The sequence below is a fragment of the Crocuta crocuta genome, unplaced genomic scaffold, assembly GCF_008692635.1.
Source record: "Crocuta crocuta isolate KB4526 unplaced genomic scaffold, BGI_CrCroc_1.0 scaffold62, whole genome shotgun sequence".
Lineage (NCBI taxonomy): Eukaryota > Metazoa > Chordata > Mammalia > Carnivora > Hyaenidae > Crocuta > Crocuta crocuta.
Genome location: NW_027529173.1, coordinates 7,203,233 through 7,223,768, shown reverse-complemented (window position 1 = coordinate 7,223,768; position 20,536 = coordinate 7,203,233). Strand labels below are relative to the sequence as shown.

At 36.0% G+C, this 20,536-nt stretch overlaps 1 protein-coding gene across 1 annotated transcript in view; it reads right to left on the bottom strand.

Annotated features, from left to right (window-relative positions):
- The window catches only part of DGKB (diacylglycerol kinase beta), a 688,394-nt gene that overhangs the window by 628,694 nt on the left and 39,164 nt on the right, over positions 1-20,536 (bottom strand). Inside the window, exon 2 of the mRNA XM_077757671.1 lies at positions 5,238-5,497. Within this exon, the coding sequence (XP_077613797.1) occupies positions 5,238-5,307 (70 nt within the window). The 5' untranslated portion in view covers positions 5,308-5,497. The remainder of the gene's footprint in view (positions 1-5,237; positions 5,498-20,536) is intronic.

Genomic DNA, 20,536 nt, shown 5'->3' with positions numbered 1-20,536 from the left:
TCTAGTCTTACAGCAAGGGGGAAAAAAAGACACTGACTGTGTTCTAAAATGTGGCACTTTTCTATTGATCATCTACTTTCAAACCGCCAACATAACACACTCACTCCCTTCCTATTAAAATGATAATTGCAATGTTACAGCCCTTACAACTTGCCAGGCACTGCTATCATTATTTGACATACATTATTCATTCATTCAATTTAATTCTCACAACACTTAACACATTTATTGTTTTCTGCATTTTATAAGTGCAAAGAATGGGACACAGAGATGTTAAGTAATTTTTCCAAAATGAGAAATATAAAATATGGAGGATCAGGATTTGAAAACAAGCTATCTGGTGTGCTAGCTGCTTAACTAGGAAAGTTGTGCCAATATCACTTTATTTTCCCCCAGTTAATCACAAGAAAAGCCTTGAGGTTGAAAGAAGAATTTCTAGTTACAGGGTGTAATGGACTAAGTGTGCTCCCACCAAATGCACATGTTGCTATATTACCCTCCAATAAGAAAGGTCTTTGGGAGGTAATTAGAACTAGCTGAAGTCATGAGTGTGAGGCTCCAATTGAATTAGCGCCCTTCTTAAGAGTCCCTGGGAAGCTGACTGCCCCTCTCTTACTCTTTGTGAGGGGCACTGTGAAGGGACAAGTAGCTGTTTGCACCCCAGAAAGAGGGCCCTTACAGAATCTGACCATGTGGGAACTCTAATCTTAGACTTCCAGCATAAAGAACTGTGAGAAGTAAGTTTCTGTTATTTATAAGTCACCCACTCTGTGGTGCTTCATTATAGCAGCCCAAACAGACTAAGAGATGGGGTGTATTGTGATAGTTGTGGAGAGAACCCAAAGTCATATAGATTGAGGAAATGAGTTGAGTGATTTGGTTTTACTAGGGTACAGATTCTGTGAATTCTTTCATCTTGATTCAAGAGGTCTACAGCCCTACCCCAACCCCCAAAAGCATGTGAAACATTTATTTGATATGTTGCACATACAATCTTAGCATGATGCAATTAAAAAAAATATATTGTTTACTTATTTTTGAGACAGAGAGAGACAGAGTATGAGCGGGAGAAGGCCAGAGAGAGAGAAGGAGACACAGAATGTGAAGCAGGCTCCAGTGTCTCAGCTGCCATCACAGAGCCCCACATGGGGCTCAAACCCAGGGACCGTGAGATCATGACCTGAGCCAAAGTCAGATGTTTAACCAACTGAGCCACCCAAGAGTCCCAGCATGCTGTAAATTTAACCTTAAATTCATAACCTTTTTATTTTAATTTAATGCATATAAACAGCTTCTTATTGAAAGCTACAAAACAAAGTCAAGAAAGTGAATTCAATATACAATTTTGTTTTTTTTTAATGTTTATTTAATTGTGAGATAGAAAGTCAGAGCATGAGTGAAGAAGGGCAGAAAAAGAGGGTGACATAGAAATCAAAGAAGGCTCCAGGCTCCAAGCTATCAGCACAGAGCCCTAAGTGCTCATTTCAGCCAATGAGCTGAAATGGAGGCTTAACCGACTGAGCCACTCACCCAGACGCCCTCAATATACCATTTTCTTTCTTTTTTTTTTTTTTTAAGTGTTTTTTATTTACTTCAGACAGAGAGAGAGAGAGACTGCGTGAGCAGGGGAGGGGAGAGTCAGAGAGACAGGGAAATACAGAATCTGAAACAGGCTCCAGGCTCCAGGCTCTGAGCTAGCTGTCAGCACAGAGCCCAACTTGGGGCTCGAACCCACGAACCGTGAGGTCATGACCTGAGCCGAAGTCGGACGCTTAACTGACTGAGCCACCCAGGTGCCCCTCAATGTACCATATTCTAATCGACTATGAATGTCACTTTGTCAACATTGCACTGCAACATGAAAAATATGATCCTTAGGGTACCTGGTTGGCTCAGTCAGTTAGTGTCCAATTTTGGCTCAGGTCATGATCTCGAAGGTCATAAATTCAAGCACCACGTCGGGCTCTGTGCTGAGAGCTCAGATCCTGGAACCTGCTTCAGATTCTGTGTCTCGCTTTCTCTGCCCCACCCCACTCGCACTCTGACCCCCTCTCCCCAGCCAACCATAAGTAAACATAAAAAAAAAAAAAAATTAAGAAAAATCTGATCCTTAAATGCTGATAACAAAAGTGTCCACATGTGAATAGCATGGAAAATATACTACTTTTATAATCTTCAAAATAATGTTTGTTTCTAGCTATATTTTCACAAAGGCAATGTATTACACAAGGGTACATTCCAATCTTGTTATTCTCTGCTTTCTAATTACACAGGAAACTTCATGGAAGATTAAGTCATATTGTCTTGCTTATTTAAAAAAAAGGGTAGTAGATCATGGAATCTGCACTATTTTTTTATTTTCAGTTAATCGGTTAATTTGTGACCTCATAAAATCAATTTAAAAATGTTCTCATACCACGTTACTTCTTACTACCAGTTTACTTGAATGCTCATTAATCTTTGTCCCAATATGTTACAACTTCTACATTTATGACATTTTTATTACCACTTATTTCAGGTATTCCACAAATTGATTACTAACTCAAGCATTTTTATGATAGAATTAAAGTACACCATACATGTCCTTAGTCCAGAAAATGAAATTAATAGTTTATAACATATTCAATACTTTAATATTAAATTCTATTATCAATTGAAACAGAATTCTAATACCTGAATAAAGTTATTATGAGTGATAATTTAGCTCCTATGGTAATAAATTGCCTATTTTATATTAATGCTTCCATAAACATTAAAATATTTTAATGATCCAGATAAATTCAATATAAGTTAAACCCGGGTCAATGTTTTCTTTAGTTGGGGGATTATGTCACCAAATTGCCGCAGCCCTCAAGTCAAATCTTTGGAACTAGAATAGATTTCTTTCTCTCTCTCAATTTCCTTATTTCCCAAACTCTGTTAGTTTTAATGCTACAATATCTTAATCCAAGCTTTTCTTGTTGTCTTTAATCATCCATGGTATTTAGTCTATTCCAGTAGCCCACTGAAAGGATGCTATCATCTTTCCATTACAATGTGCCATTCTCATATTTGCCAAATTAACCTTCTTCATGTTTTTCTACCCTTAAAATTAAAATTCTACAATTACTCCTTCCTGGAGAACTCAAGTTTAGCATTATATATTTTAATTCCATCTCATGTTTACATCCTTAACTGCACCTACAGCCTTAATTTGTGGTATGGCTAAATATGATTTCTCTCCCTTCCTCAAATATATGCTGAATTNGATGTTCAGCATCCCTCCTCATCAGGGAAATACAAATCAAAACCACACTGAATTTCTCTTTTTATCGATATTGTTTTCTTCTTCATTTGCCTTAAACCTACTTTTTAAGATTAATTTCTTTATTTTTTACATGTTTACTTATTTTTGAAAGAGGGAGAGAGAGAGACAGACAGAGACAGAGAGAGACAGAGCATAGGCAGAGGAGAGGCAGAGACAGAGGGAGACACAGACTCTCAAGCAGGCTCCAGGCTCTGAGCTGTCAACACAGAGCCCGATGCGGAGTTCAAACCCACAAACCGTGAGATCATGACCTGAGCCGAAGTCAGATGCTCAACCGACTGAGCCACCGAGGTGCCTCTTTAAGATTCATTTCAAATCCCACTTCTTTCATAAAGATTTTCCTTTCCCCATCTCCAACTGTACACTAATGTCCTACAGAACCCCAAACTTTGCGGCACTTTAAATACTCTGCCTAGATACAGAGTCGTTTATCCATTAGTTTCTAGGCTTCAATAAACATCCTTGAAGGGAGCATCCACTTCTGTTCATGTCTGTATTTCCTTCAGTAACAAGCAGAATACTCTAACAGGAGAAAATGCTCAAGACTATTTACCTAATTATTGGATATAACACAATAGCACAGAGCCTATAGACAAGAATTCAGTCATTCTAGACTTCATGGGTAAGAGGATGACCTGTGCTTTCAGCTGCGCAAAAGTTTTCAGATATGAGGAGTACGTTTCCATGTCAGAAATCTCTGCCCCCAACCAGTGATAGTTGTACTTTTTATTATTGACTAAAAAAATGCACACGTTCTCATGGCTTTGCACCATCACTGCAAATACCCAGCAACATCCTCCCAATGTCACCCTGAACACTTCAGCCCTCAAGTGAGGAAGACTCCGGAAAAGTTGTAAAGTTGGCCTTATCAGATAATATGCAGTATTTATTAATGTTCCTGACTTACATGTACCCCATAATTATGTTAGTATTCACTATTATCATCCTATTTCTTATTATCTCAAATCCCCCTTTGTATGTAATTCTTAACCCTGCCTCTCCTTCAAAGTCTTAATCTACTGCCTGTATGCCACACCTCCTCTCTGCATACACATCCCCAGCTGCCCCTTCCATTCTTGTGTCCAGCAGTTGTTTTTCTCTTTCTAAAGCTTCTTGTGAATACCACAAAATTCCTTCCCTTCTTGCCAATCTTATTACATTCTCTATGTGTTGTTTTTTTCTCCACTCATCATTTTCTCTACTCATCATTTCTATTCAACTTGTGGTGCCTCTCATCTATCAGTTACTTCCTCTCCCCTCTTCAATACCTTGACCCAGCTGCTATTCATATTTATAGTTGAAACTCATTTCATGAAGCATGTTTCTGAAAATATATGGTTAAAAATAAAACTGCTTGTAAACAAAATCTTACTGTTTGTGTGACAAGAAACTACTATAAATCGGATTGCCATGGCCTAATTTTTGTATAATCACACATACTTGAAAAAGCTGGCTTAAGGTCCTGATACCTTCTCTCTAATAACCTCTACTTCCAACTCCAGAATGCATCTGACTCCCTGCCTCCAGTCCTTTTACTAATGTCACACTGACAAACAGAAAAAGCGATAATGAAACAATAACAACAAAGCCATCACTTTCCCCCTTTACTTCTGTTTATTCTTCTTCCCATTTGCCAAATCATCAATTTTCATTCACACAAACTCTTACCTTTTGCTTTACTTCTGGTATAGCTGTAATGTTTTCAGGCTTCGTTTTGCATCTAATATCCTAGTTGCTTTTTTTAAATGATATTTGATTTAAATTTACCTTTTCCTTATTTTCATCCCAAGTGGGCCTTCTTACAAACACAAAAGACATGCCTACATCTATCCTAATGCTAACCAGGATCTATAATCTGTTCTTCTAAATAACTAGTATCTTGTTTAATGCGAATGCCAAATAAAGTTATATTATCAATAGGAATACTTACACTCAGCATATTTCTGAAGTTGGGAAAATTCTGAGGGGCTGAGGTGGGCCCACTTCTCCTGGTTGGTCATGGTGGTAGTGAGAAGTCTCTTACATACCAGGTGAGGAATTCTTTATTCAGATGTTTGGCAGAATTCTATACTTCAAAATTTCCACATGGCATGTTTCATTATAAAATATCTCAAGCTTTCAAAATATGCACTCTGTCAACAAGAAACTGGTGTGGATGTGATTTTGTAGTTTCAATAATATATTAAAGCACTGCAGAAAAATAAAAATAAAAAGATCAGCATTATTGCACGAAGAAAAAATTGGCAAGTTATAGAATGTTAAGAATTTTTAATTTCTCAATAATTCCATAGTTATTCTATGTTGTGTAATACTCAACTTATAATTGTCCATGCATTCTTTAATGGTATTTTTATATATATTTCCTAATGCTGGATCACAGGAATAAATATGATTATAATATAAAATGAAGAAAATGTTATGAAATCTGTTTCATAAAAGTAGAGTTTTTAGTTGTTATTAAGTTTTATAAATTCCACATTTCAGGAACAAACAAGGTGTACCTTTTAAAAACTTTTCAATCCTTTAATACTTAAATAAATATTATATAAAAAATCTAGACCCGAATCATTAAAGGAGGCTAATTAAGCTCTATAGCTCCCTGCACATACAATAGGTCAGTATATCAGATTCGAAACAATGGTTTAGAATGGCCCTCAGTAGTAGCACAAATATTTGAAATTAGGCAAATTAATTTGGGGAGTCATATAGTTTTTTTCTAGCAATAAAATAAATAGAATAATTTTAATTTTGTAATTTGTAAAAATCCCAATAAAATTTATCTAATTAAAGCAATTCCAAATGACTGACAGACTTGCATAATGATAGTAGAAAAACTACTATGAATCATGCTTAAAAATAAACTCCTAGGTTGTCATGGTCCTACATTCACTGCTACATCTATAAAGGCAAACAAAATGGAAAACCATCTGGTTTCAACTTTTTATTAAAGACAGTAATCAATTGCTCAAAATCAGACTGGCATTGTGATCATTATAGAAAATGAAATATTTAGCAACAATGACTTAAATTTATGGAAATGTATCCTTTGAAGGCTTATTTATACAGATGTCATTATCTCAGGCCACAGTACCTATATTTGGCATTAGTGCATAACGTCTCTTCAGCATCTTTCTTCCTTCCTTCTTTCCTTTCCTTTCCTTTCCTTTCCTTTCCTTTCCTTTCCTTTCCTTCCTCCCTCCCTCCCTCCCTTCCTCCCTCCCTCCCTTCCTCCCTCCTTCCCTCACTTCCTTCCTTTTTTGGTTTTCAATATCAAACCCAGGACCTCATTGTCACATCCTGTAATCTTTGCCTTAAAAGCAATCCTTGTCAGTCTCAGTTTTACAAGATGATGGTTTGTTATTTAATTGACAATAATGAAGATACTAATGTGTTAACAGAGGCCAAGTTGCTAGCTCTCTTTTTCCTGCCAGAGTATGTTCTTCAATCACAACCATGACTTTGTGGAAATATTGCAGACTAAAAGAAATGGGAACATGTGATGGACATTTATTTGTGTCTTCTTTCTGATTTGAACCTTCCCATTGATTTCATCTTAATTCTTTCTTCTCCTAGTTGCATGCAGTTTGGGGACTATAAAACAAGGTGTCCTATTCTTTCCTATCTAGAAAGAGACAGATGATTCAGTCACATTTGGCACATGAGACCATCTCATGGGCTTTAAATTTTGAATGGAGTTATTCAAGGACAGGATGAAAATAGCTGTACCTAAATGATACAGCAGTAATTGGCTTCCTGTCCATGCCTGAGCTGGACTGTCCAGCTATCTTGTCATTTCAAGATGCAAGTAACATTTTTTCATTAAGAATTAAGTGGATCAGAATCAGTTTCTGTTGTCTACAACTCCCAAATCTTAACTAACTATAATGGAAGTTCATTTATTCATTTAAAAAAAGTTTATCTCCTCTGTGTGCCAGAAAGCATTCTAGGCACTAGAAATACAGCAAAGATCAAAAGATAACTGAAAAATGAAAATAATGCTAATTACAACAATGTGTCAGCTTTAACTGAGACCTTATACTATGCATGGCACTTTCCTTACAGTATTTATGCATTAGATTATTGAGTCTTCACAAAATAACTTGTGAGGAACCAATGGTCTCCAATTCAACAAATAAAGAAACTGACACTGGGTGATAAGAATCTGGTAAAATATGACAGACACTGCTAGAAAGTCAAACGATATTTCCTTCTCTCCCTTGTTTCCTTGGTAACAGAACTCTAATATTAATGAATGAGAATACATCAATCTAAACAACTATATTCCTCAAGTTATTTGCATAATTAAATGTCCAATGAGATGTAAATAGATGTTGGATAAGGTAAATAGAAAGGTTCAACCTGAACAAAAAAGCTGGCAAATGATCTTTTAACTTTTTTTTTTCTCTTCCTCTAACTTCCTACCTGGACTGGTAACATATTGGCTGCAAATCCAGCAGTTATTTTATACTTCTGAGATAAAATGGAAGGCATGTGCAAAGAATAGTACAATCCTATAAAGTAGGCCAAGGAAGCAAACAGCTAACTGCAGAAAAATTTGGCTCTCCCCCTATTTTTGTGGATAAAGTTTTATTGGAACCAGCAAAAGGCCAAATTTTGAAGGGATCTCAATGCTAAATACAGTTTGGGGAGTTATTCTAAATGCAGTAATAAATAGTGGAAGAACCAAAAAGGCTACTATTTACTGGAAGAGTATCAGGTATGAGGAGAAGAGGGGAATCAGTATTTTGTTTGGGAAGGTATGAAATTAGAGAAGGGACATCTAAACTGACAGGAGTTGTAGATGGTGACATACACCTAGAGCTAACATAAGAGAAACAGAGGCCATATTTTGTGAGTCATCTGGTATAGAGGATACTTTTGAAGACATGGGCATGTGTTCATTTACCTGATGTAGCAGCCATAAAGGTGTGCCTGTAAGCTCTGCCTTTAAGAAAGAATGTGCATTCAGCTGCAAAGACTGTAGTAGCTGACAGCCTCTAGCTCTTATTGCTTTCAGAATCAGTCATCTTTTGAACCAAGGTCACACTCTTCTCAGGCAGGGGTCAAAGACTAAAGATGATGGATGTACTAGGACCATGTGGTGTTTGTACAATGGAGGAGTCCTGTAATGATCCGTATTTGCTCTAGAACAACCCACTGGACTGGCTGAGATTTTTTTAGACCCGCATTGTGATGTGAACGTCTTCATATCCACATCAGCATTCCCCACTGTTTTTCTTTTCTTGGGTATCAAATGTGCATCATTGTTTGAAGGCTGTCTCTGCCTAATCCTGCTTTTACTCCCTTTATCTTTCACAGGAATAATTTCCTGGTAAACCTTGGTATCCCTAACTCCATTTTAGTGTTTGTTTCCTGGCGAAGGATCCCATGTTTCAGGATTCCTAGTAGGAAATAGATGGTACACTTAAAATGGGTAAGTAGGAGTTTAATAAAAGGATTTTGAGTACGTGTGGACAAGGGTTAGGGAGCTAATACAGTCTGATGAAGTACATTGATCTAGCAAAAGTTGGGATCTTAATGACCCTATGCATAAAGGGAAGAGGGATATTGTAGCTAAGAAATCTCAGAGTAGCTATATATACCAGATCATCTGAGAGGGACCATGGTCTTGGATACTAGGATTCACCTATTTTCAAAGAACTTAGCTGGGCAGGAGGTGGGAGGAAATGACTTCTCTGACTGTGTACTCTACGAACTCTCTGATCTCCTGTAGTACCTCACACTGACCAAATCCAATCATAAGCCAGAGGCCAAAGGCAGCCTCAGGAGGCACAAAGCAATATGGAAGGGGATAAAGGGGAAAGGGGAAATCTGAAGAGGTAAATATGAAATATCAGGCACATCTGAGGAAAGAATAGAGTATGAGAAAGAGGTCCCGGGACAAAGTTCCAAAGAGTTCCCATATTTATAGATTAGAAATAAAGGGTGTTGGGTGGCTTAGTTGGTTAAGTTGCTGATTTTTGATATCAGTTCAGGTCAGGATCTTAAGGTCGATCATGAGATAGAGCCCAATGTCAGGCTCTGTGCTGAGCATGGAGCTTTCTTGAGATTCTCGATCTCTCTCTCTCTCCACCCCTCCCCCACTTGTCTTTGTGCACACAGGTGCTTGCTGGATCTCTCAAAAATAAATAAATGAATGAATGGATAAATAAGCATTAATTTAAAAAGTAGACAAAGACCCCCCAAAATAGACTATGGTGTCAGAGAAAAAACAAAAGAGGAAGAGAAGAATCCTTCAAGAATAGAGTAGAGGGCACTTTTCAAAAGTTTCTGGGCAATTAAATAAGATGAAGACTGAAATATCCAATGGCAACATGATGGTTACTGGTGACCTTACCAAAACAATTTCTCTGAGGCTGGGCAACTCAAATTGGAACAGGCTGCAGAGTAGAACTGAGTTTGGGAGGTCTGTGAATGCCATCAACTCTCAGAGAAGTGTGATTATGAGGAGTGGACAGCTAAAAGTAGCTATGCAAGAAGAATATGGAATGAAGGAATTTTGCTTGTTTTTTTTTTTTTTTTTGTTCATTTGTAGGAATTACTGGAACAAGATTTAAAATTAAAGAGAAAGGTTTATTGTGAGAATGTTTTAAGTTTAAGAATCAGAAGAAGTGAGAGGTATTTCAGTCTTTAAAAAGGATTTTAAAAGCCCTGGTTAGCAAGAGGAAATAAGTTCCAGCAAATTATTTGAGAACCAAAGTTAATCGTAACAATGAGAACAGATGCAAGTAGTTTTGTAGATTTGGTGCTTAGAAAATGGAAGAATTTTGGCTGTTGACTTCTGTTTTCCCAATGATGTATAAATTTCAGTTATTAGCAGAGAGTTTAGTTAGGCAATGATGGGGGAAGAGAGAAATAAGAGTGGGAAGATATGAAAAAATGAATACAAATGTGGGAGGCCTGGCTGGCTCAGTCAGTAGAGTACTCTTGATCTCAGGGTTGTAAGTTTCAGCTCCACATTGGGTATAGAGGTTACTTAACGATAAAATCTTGGCGTGCCTGTGTGGCTCAGTGGGTTAAGCACCTGACTTCAGCTCAGGTTCTGATCTCACAGTTCACAAGTTCCAGGAGCCTGGAGCCTGCTTCAGATTCTGTCTCTCTCTGTCCCTCCCACACTCACACTCTGACTCTGTCTGTCTGTCTGTCTCTGTCTCTCTCTCTCAAAAAAAAAAAAAAAAGACATTTAAAATAAATTAAAAAATAAAATAAAATCTTTAAGATTATTTTTTAAAAATAAAAATAAAATACAAATGTGAGAAAGCAAGTTCACTAAAGGCATGTAATAACAACAGCAGAGTTAAAAGCCAATGCGATATTGCTATTCATAAATTTAGAACTAAAACAGCCTGGTTTTAAATTACTAATTTATAGGTCTGAAAGACAAATATCTAAAGAACAATCAATCATGTTCTTATGCCACCACTTTTGAGTCAAATAGCTGTCTTCTCATTCAAATTCTGAGCTCTCTTCCCTATGTAAAGTGAATCACTTAACCTATATAAGTTTCAAGTTCTTTCTTATGAAAACTGGATAATATCTCCCACTTCCAAATATGTGTGTGAAGATGCCTTCAGATTCTAGCCCAACTGTCAAGGAGCCCCATTCTCCAAGCTGTAAGTCTTCCCAGATGAGGCACCAAACAGAGCTGAACAGAGATGACTCAACTCATTATGCAAATTCTAAAGCCTGACCCACTGAATACAAGAACCCAATAAAATGGCTGAGTTACAACACTGAGCATTTTGTGGTTTTATTATTAAAAAGTAAAAATAACAAGTAACTTAGGACAGTATTTGACACAAATAAAAAGTATCAAAATATTATTTTACTCTTATTATTGCATTTTTTTGTATGCTGAATAAACTGCGTGTGTGTGTGTGTGTGTGTGGGTGTGTGTGTGTGTGATTTTTAATTTGCCCTTCTAACATTACATGGTCTGGTTCATATTGCTATGAATTTTCCATCTCCTGTAAAGTCTTTGGAAGTTGAGTATAAATATTTAACATAGGTTATCTTCTAACTTTGGACATTATCGTGATGGACTGTTGAAATATTGAGAGTCATAGAATAAAGAATAAGAAGCTAACAGAGATCTCAAAGCCAGAAAGATCCATGTTGTGGGCCATTATTTTGTTATGTTTTACCAGGGAAAAGGGTCTATTTGTGTCTTTTACAAAGATTTTCCAAATATAAATATTATCCCAAATAAAGAAGAGGAAATGTGAAAGGATTAAAAGATAACTCCTTCCTCCCACCCCTAGAATGGAAATAATGATGAAGGAAAAATGTCATTGAGTGTTTGGGGTTTTTTTTCAATCTATTTGACCTGGGACTTTTCAACAGAAATATATTTTCTAGAATACTAATTATTAAAAGTTGATAAGTTTATCACTACCATTTCTCATGCCCAACTCAAGAAAGCAGAAATTCACTAAAAGAATTCTCCAACTCTCTGCGAAAGAGCCACTGATGAAACACAGTCAGACTTGGTATTAAGAATGCATGTGTTGTGTAGCAACATGGATGGACCTTGAGGGTGTTATGCTGAGCGAAATGGGTCAGGCAGAGAAGGACAAACATCATATGTTTGCACATATAGGAGGATTAGGAGGAACTTGACGGAGGAACAAGGGGGAGAAGAAGGGGGGAAATGGTGGGGGAAAGGGAGAGAGGCAAACCATGAGAGACTTGAATGCTGACAAAAACTGAGGACTGATGGATGTGGGGGGAAGGGGGGATGGGCATGGAGGAGGGCACTTGTGGGGATGAGCACTGGGTGTTATGTGGAAACTAATTTGACAATAAACTATTTAAAAAAAAAAAGAATGCATGTGTTGACACTTTTTTCTATTAATTAAAAAATAATAAATTCAGTTTTCGGCACTTCCTGGAAACTGATGATTGCTGGTAAGGAACTAATATCTTTCAAACCTTTTATCCCTAGAAAATAATCAATTCTAATGCTGTTATTCAACTTCAGGTTAGAGTACGCAACTGCTTAAGGAAAATCATTATTGCAGTACGCTAGGGACCTTTTTACCAAATGGAATTTGGTATCTGCTCTGAGAAACAAATATTGCTTGCAGTAAATGCATAGTAAAACCAGAGAGCTATATTCAATTTATGAACACAGAGATAACTATCAGCAATAGAAAAATACATATTTTGGTTTATTAGGGTTTTTTCCCCTCTGAAAACATCCCCTATCTTAAACATTCCACTGTATACCCTGGTTCACCAAGACACCACAGAAAAACACAATGTAATTTTCTCATCTGATTTATTTATTTGTTGCTAGCATTGAAGTATAAAAGTTGCCCTTTCCTGCTTGAAAAAATATTGAACTGAAAAAATAATTTCTTCTTTCACATGTTAAGCTTTTATTCTCATTCTGTGTAAGATTATTTATAGAATTACAAAAGAACAAATTGACTAACAAAATTAGTCTAGTGTGTTTGTTACTTGACCTATAGGAAGCATCAACAACATCTGAAAGTTTTTATACCCAAATTAGGATAAAAAATTGAATCTAATTCTCAACCAGAATGATTGCTGAGTAGAAGCATAATGGGGTGTAACACATTCAAGGGAACCTGCAGGACACATCCTTAAATACACACACACACACACACACAGAAATGTTGACAAATGAAACATTATTACAAAGGTTTTAATGTAGGTTTTCAAAGAAAGAAATTAAATTAAATTACTTCTTTTTAGAAGAATTTAAGGTGCGAAATGAGGTTGTAATATTTTAAATCAGGTCTACATCAAAAAAGATGAGTGAGAACAGCAGCTGTTGAGAGATCAGCAGAGAAATAGCACGTCTCAGCCTCTCATGGTTAGAACGGCCTAAATTTAGCAGCACTTGGAAATCCAGGGAGAGCCTAAATCACCCTGTGAGATCTACTCTGAACTAACAAATTCTTCCTTCAAGGTTCTTTCAGAGATAGGATATATATCCTTTTCACTTAACTGTATAGTTTTAATCTTGAGATACTTGTTATAAAACTGTATCTATGACATATTGGAAAATGGTAAAGTACTGAAAATTTGATTATGTAAACCTCTATTTCCACTGATAACAGACTCACCTGGCTCTCAACACAAATAAACATGCACATAAGCACACATGCATACACACACACACACACACACGCGCACACACACACACACACAAACAAACAAAACACATATGCACACATTTTCTTAGAGACAGATTGAGCATTTTGCCCTTTTGGGTCATATACGATTAAGCTCTTTAAGTAAAGTCACAAATATTTACCACAAGATTTTTTTGAATGCAATGTTTTTGAAAAGCACAGATTCTTTCCATACTTAAATTGTTGCCCTTGTTTTTGTTTCTAAATATTAATACCCTATTTGATGTTGATTAGATATGACTTTTTAGACAACTCCCCTTCTACTCTTTTGAAGAGCAGCTCATGTGTACTCTAAAATACATTTTTAAAATTCGTTTATTTATTTTTGAGAGGGACAGAGAGAGAGAGAGAGAGAGAGAGAAGTAGAGAAAATTCCAAGCAGGCCAGCAAAGAGTCCAACATGGGGCTTGAACTCAGGAAACCATGAGATCATGAGCTGAGCTGAAACCAAGAGCCAGATGCCTAAATGGCTGAGCCATCGAGTCACCCTGAAATATATACTTTTTTAATCCTAGGGTGCCTGGATAGCTAAGTTAGGCACCTGTCTCCTGATTTTGGCTCAGGTCATGATTTCACAGTTCATGAGATTTTTTTTTTTGAAGATCTTACAATTTATTGCGCCCCCAGTCAGCTTCCTGGAGAGGTTCTCTCTCTCTCCGTTCCTTTCTCACTCATGGGTGCTCCCTCTCTCAAAATAAATATATAAATGTTAAAAATAAATTACATTTTTATCCTAGGAATAAAGCACAAATAATAAAAAAGGTAAAGCTTAATGTACAATATGTAAAGATAATACATATATATTGTTTTATAGTAATAGTAATGGGATTAGGTGTCAATATGTTAGGTAGAAGCTAGAAAGAGCACTGGAAGGAACACCCTGATACAGAGTCCCAAATCCTTAACGGGGAGATGTTAGAGACAGAAATAGGAGGCAAAATCAGTGAAAAATAGATTACACATTAGAAGCCGAGGGGCACAACATCTTGACCTCATGGCGTCCAAGACCTTGGGGCTAACAGACTAAGAGCCACAGGTGCAGAACAGGCACTCTCCACCTCCACCTCTGCCCGGGGGTAATACTCAGACTCATTACAATGCATTTACCCTGGGGTTATAACCCCTCTGCCCCTGAAAATGCCACAAAAGTTCTAGGTGTAAACCAGGTAGAGTCAAAAACTCCAGGTCCCAACGTCTGGGAGGACTTCCCCAAATGATTGGAAGCAGCCACCAGTAGAGACCACAGCTCTGAACATCACAGCTCCTCCCAGCCCAGAAAGAACCAAGAAATCCCAAATCCCAAAACAACCCTAGGGACTGCTTCCACCTCACAGAACCTGCCAACTTTCTCATCTTGAGAGTATACTTTAGCTTTAATAAACTGCTTTGTGATCGATACTTTCTTCTTGGCTGTCTTTATTCCAGCATGGATCATCTCTCTCTCTCTCTCTCTCTCTCTCTCTTTTCTGGGGATCCAAGAACCAAGACCTCCATTCACACAACACAGACTCTCCAGCTGATAACAAATATACTAATTTAGAAAATATATGTAGTAGTAAATTAACATTTTCTTCAGCCTGTAGTGCACTTGAATCTCTAAAGCATATTGTTTTCTATCCATTTTAATGATAAAAATAATGCCTCCATCAAATACAAAATCTAATAGCACTCAAGATACTTTTTATACAGGAACTCATATGTGAACAGCTTTCAATTTATAAACTCATCCTTATTACCCTCCTGAGGCTTATTTCCAAGAGTTGAAAAAATCCTAGATTAAAATTTGAACACTGTCTCAGTGGAATATATAACACAAAGATCTCAACTTTTTCTTTGAAAAAGATATATTCCTATTCAAATATAAATGTAAAAGTATACAGTTACAACGGATCCTTTTCCAATTGATAAGCATATATTATTTTTGACTCATGCATATACATAGTCATACCTTTTAGAGTCTAGATGTTAACACTGCTATTTCTATGCTTCCTTTATTCTTTCATTGCATGTGACATACATGTATAAATATATATTATAAACTCTGCATAGTAGTATTTTGTATGTTTTGATACTTTATATAATTTGTATCATACAGCCCAATTTTTTTTCTACAACTTGTACTTTTCACTCATTTTTTTTTCCAGATGAATACCTATTAGCATATATGGCCCTGATTTATTCATTATCAGTACTGTGGAGTAAAAATTTTCATTATATGAATATACTAAAGTTATTCATCTAGTCTTTTATTCATGGATCTTGGGTTTTGTGTGTCGTTTTTAATTATTAAAAATAATAATGCAATTGACATTTTTGCAAATGTTTGTTGGGCATATAACTATACATGGAATGTTGGATTTCAGAGTACATTTAGCTCTGTGACACTAAATTCTTCTTTACAATATAGTTCTTTTTGTCAGTTTCTTAAGCTTTTGTCCGTAAGATGAATGTGAAAGACACACTCTTACGGTAAACCCCAATGAGTCACAGTCTGAGGTAATCCTTTCCTCCTGAATGTGGGCAAGACTTGTGACTTGCTTTTAAACAGTAGAATATGGCAATGGTTTCCCTCTTGATTAGATTATACTATATGTTAAAAGTACAAGAATTTTGCAGATAATGAAAGTTCCTAATTAGCTGACTTTAAGTACATCAAAAGGAAGATCACATTGGTAGACTTGATGTGGTCAGATGAGCAAGCCCTTTAAAAGTAAGTTGGGGGAGGGAGGAGGTGAAATAGGTGATATGGATTAAGGAATGCACTTGCCTTGATGAGCACTGGGTGATGTATGGAATTGTTCAATCACTGTATTGTACACCTGAAACTAATATAGCACTGATTGTCAACTATACTGGAATTATTTTTTTTTAAAGTGGGTCTAGATCTCAGAGACTTGAAGCAGCAAAGTCTCTCCCACTCTGCCCTTCCCTCTTCCCAGATTTGAAGAAGCAAGCTTTAGAGATGTCTACAGCCTCAGGGAAATAAATTCTGCCAACAACCAGAGGGAGCTCTGGTACATCCTTCCCTAGTCAAACCTTCAGATAGGAAAACAGCTCTGCAGACATCTTGATTTCAGCTTTGTGAGATCCTGAGCAGAGAATTCAGCTAAGCCACACCCACATTCTTTATCTACAGAAAATAACGAATGTGGTTTAAAGTTACAAAATCTGTGGTGGTTTAGGGACATAAAGAAAAAGAGTACAATGGTGATAAGATGCTACTTTATTTTTGTTTAATTTGTGCATTTTAGATTCTAGGATGCAGTACTCATTTTCACATGTAGCTTAGCCATTCAGGTATCTTTTTTCCATACACTGCCAACTGATAACCTTTTCCACATTTCTATTGGGTTATTTTCCTTTGTCTCTTTCATATACAGGAGTTCTTCATATACAAATTTATTTCTTTAAGTGTATTTCAGTTGTTGATGGTAACTTTTTGTCAGAATTTTAAATTTTACCTTGCTTAAATACACTAATCTTTATAATTTATTGCACACACTTTTAAATATTACTGCAATTCTAAGTATCTCAAGAAACAGAAAGTCTAGAAAAGATAAGCATCCAAAGTGAATGAGTCTTCTACTATGTGGATGAAGTTTTACTTTACCTGGCCTGTTATAATCAATACTCAACAGATACTAGTTTTCAGCCGTTAGTGAGACTCATACTCAGTCATCTATAACAGCATTTTTTAATGTAATACAAATATTCAAGACTAAGGTGGGGAATGAGTTTATGAAAGTAAAGCTGTTTTCCAATATTGGCCTATAGCACTTTAAAAACATACCCAGAAGCGATGCTGTAATAACTATCTTTTGTTTTCAGCTATCTCAATAAGATCATGTTTCACTGGAAATAACCAGTTTTCAGTATGTTTCTGTTCTTGGGTCTAATTGCCATCGCCAGATTGTCCACAGCAGATCTCTATGTTCAAAAATGACTACAATTAAAAGGACTTTGAAGACCAGCAGTAATATAACACCAAAAAATCAGCATGATTATACTCTTCTCATATTCATTTCAGGGTATGAATGTATTTCTTCTGAGAAAAATAAAAACAGAATTTATGTATAGACTTAGGAATATATATAAAAATGGAAGATGCATGTAGAAAGAGGACAATAAACTGTACATTAAATTCCAATCCTGCTCTGTGATACACAAATAAGATTTAAGGGAGGTGGCAGCTTTGCCGGAAATATAATTACTTGGCCTGCAAGATGTATATTATCATTAGGCAGCAGAGCACCATAAGGGATATTAAGTTCTCATAGCATCAGATGGCAACAGATTAAGGAGTAAGGAGAAAGTGAAAGAACCACCACTAGAATAGCAGAGAGCCAAGAGATAAGAATAGGAATCCCAGTAAGTGACCCAGACATAAAGACAAAATAGATGAGGGAGGCACTAGATAAAAAAGTAGCCAGTGTAGATAAGGTATAGATATTCAAATCCAACAGTCATCAAGTGACAAGTACATGTCACTGTCATAGTTTCTGGGGAAGATAACATGATTAGTCCATGGTGGCAGAGCTCAAAGATCTCACAGTCTATATAGAAAGAGGGATTTAAATACATTCATCTTTCTATGAGGCAGCTTGGAAGGGGCAGAGAGAGAGGGAGAGGGAGAATCTCAAGCAGCATCACACTGCCGGCGCAGAACTGAATCCCATAGTACAAAAGATCATGACCTGAGCTGAAAAATGACATTCAGCTTGATGAATGACAGAATGCTTCAGCGGCACGGAGGTGCAAGTGTGATTATGACTGGGAAGATTAGGGAAAGCTACACAGAGGAGGTGTACAATCCAAGTTAGACTTTGAATTATATGTTCACGGGGAGAGAGAAAATATGAAAGAGGGCATTCCAGGCAGCAGAAACACTATGATCAGCAATCATGAAATGATCCAGGCAGAGAGTACAGGTTGTGGGTGGATGTCAAGAATAGAAACCAGAGTCTGCATAAAAAGGGTTGAACTTGGACAAGGGATCTGGATATCAAGGAAAGAAGAATGTAAGGGGAGGCAGAGTCGAGTTGAGTCTCCTTATTAGTCTTGGTGATGAACTGTGACTCCCTAGTCATATATGAAAATACAATACATTGTCATTACTTCATTCAATATGTATTTATTCAGAATCAGGGGCAGACTATTTAATAAGTAAGCCAAAAAGAAGATAGGAAAGCTTGACTTCAAAGTGAGCCAACATTGCTGAAGTACATGGACTATTTCTTTTAATCTTCAAAATATGCAAAAGTAGAGAAAAAGTTAACTAGTAGAGAAGACTGGGAGGAAAGACACTTTTTCAGGGTTTTTTTTTTTTTCATTAGTTTTCATTATTTTTTCATTATTATTTTAAAAGTTCACAAATTTCCTAGTCCATTCTCCTCCTACCAAANAAAAACTGAAGTTTCCAGCCATATTTTCTTAAACCAAAATTTCCTTTGGACCTTTAATTGTGGAATCTTCAAGTTATTTAATAAATATTTTAATTTATTTTTTATTTTTATATAATTTTATTTTTATTTTTAATAAATATTTTCCTTTCTCTTTTTCCTTCCTTTCCTAACAAATGTAAACACTGGGAATGAATAAATGAATCTCTTAAAACATTTGTGCTACACCCAAGGATTCCTAACCACATTATAACAAAGGTCTAGAAGCAAAAACCTAAGGTGATTTCAATGAACAGCCATGTAATCAGAAAACTGTAGAAAGAAATAAGAAATAACTTGATAACATCTACTTAGTGATTTTCTCTGTCACAAACAAAATGACAACAAGAAACAATTTTAGTAGCTATAGAAATAATGGAAAAAGCAGCTCTATATTTTCGTGCTTAAAGTGATATATTTTAACAACATACCAGGTATTTCCTTTGTTAAATACCTTCTTTGACTAAAAGGACAGGATAATATATACTTAAAATATAATCCATCATTTCTGCTGCTTTAAATATTGTGAATTTTTATGACAGATAGCATTTACTTAAAATTGTTTTCTATTTCAAGTCCATAAAGGAATAAGCTTTTTTTTTTCAAAAGACAAATGTCATTCATTCTTGATAATTCATTGCCTCCCGTAACAAAAGCGCTCCTTGGAGAAAATGTGAAATCTGATGATAATCATATATATATACACGTGTATATATATATACGTATATATATATATATATATATATATATTTGTCTCTCACTGTTTATTTCTTTTATATGTATATATAATGCCTAATAAATTGGCTCTCAGTAAATTATTTTCTGAAAGGCAGACAAAAACTGAGGTAGGTTGGAAAGAGAAAGGAAATCATTTTAAATTGGTATTTTAATATCATTTTCTACACAGATATCCATTCTCCTCTTACTGCATTGGAAAACTGGATGGTATGTAAATTCTAAGAGATAAATATTTCAGTGACAGAATATTAATGTACAGAAAATTTTAATTAGATGCTTTTACAGTTAGTTATTTATCAGTTTTATAGTTTTAAATGGCACAGCTCTATGTGATTTACATTCACAGGATTGGAGAAAACAATCTCCTTCCTTGAGTCTCCCCCACACCCCAGGATATTAAATTATGTAGAGTCCCCGGAGCTCTTTCGGCAACCTCTTATGACATGCAAAATTGCATGCATATGCATGCACACTTGGGAAAGGAAAATCATGAATTTTGTGACAATCTTTAAAGGTCATATGATTCCAAATATTGAGATTTTTCTGGGAATTTAAAATGTATTTCCTTCATAAATAGTGAATGGCACATTGTAACCCTGTATTTACCTATATCCAGGCAAGGAAATGATTACCAGCAGTGATACAAGACATCACTGTAGGATCTAAGCTTCAGAATTCAAATTCAGGATGATTTCACACAAGCTCATTTTATTTTATTTCCTGGTAGCTGGCATATGTGTATAATAAATTTAGACCCCTGAAACTCTTTGAGCATATTGATTGGGCTTTCCACCTTTTGTATTTTTTATATATTTCTCAGATACTGAGGCATCTAATTAAATGTACAAAGTATATTCTGCTCAGTTACA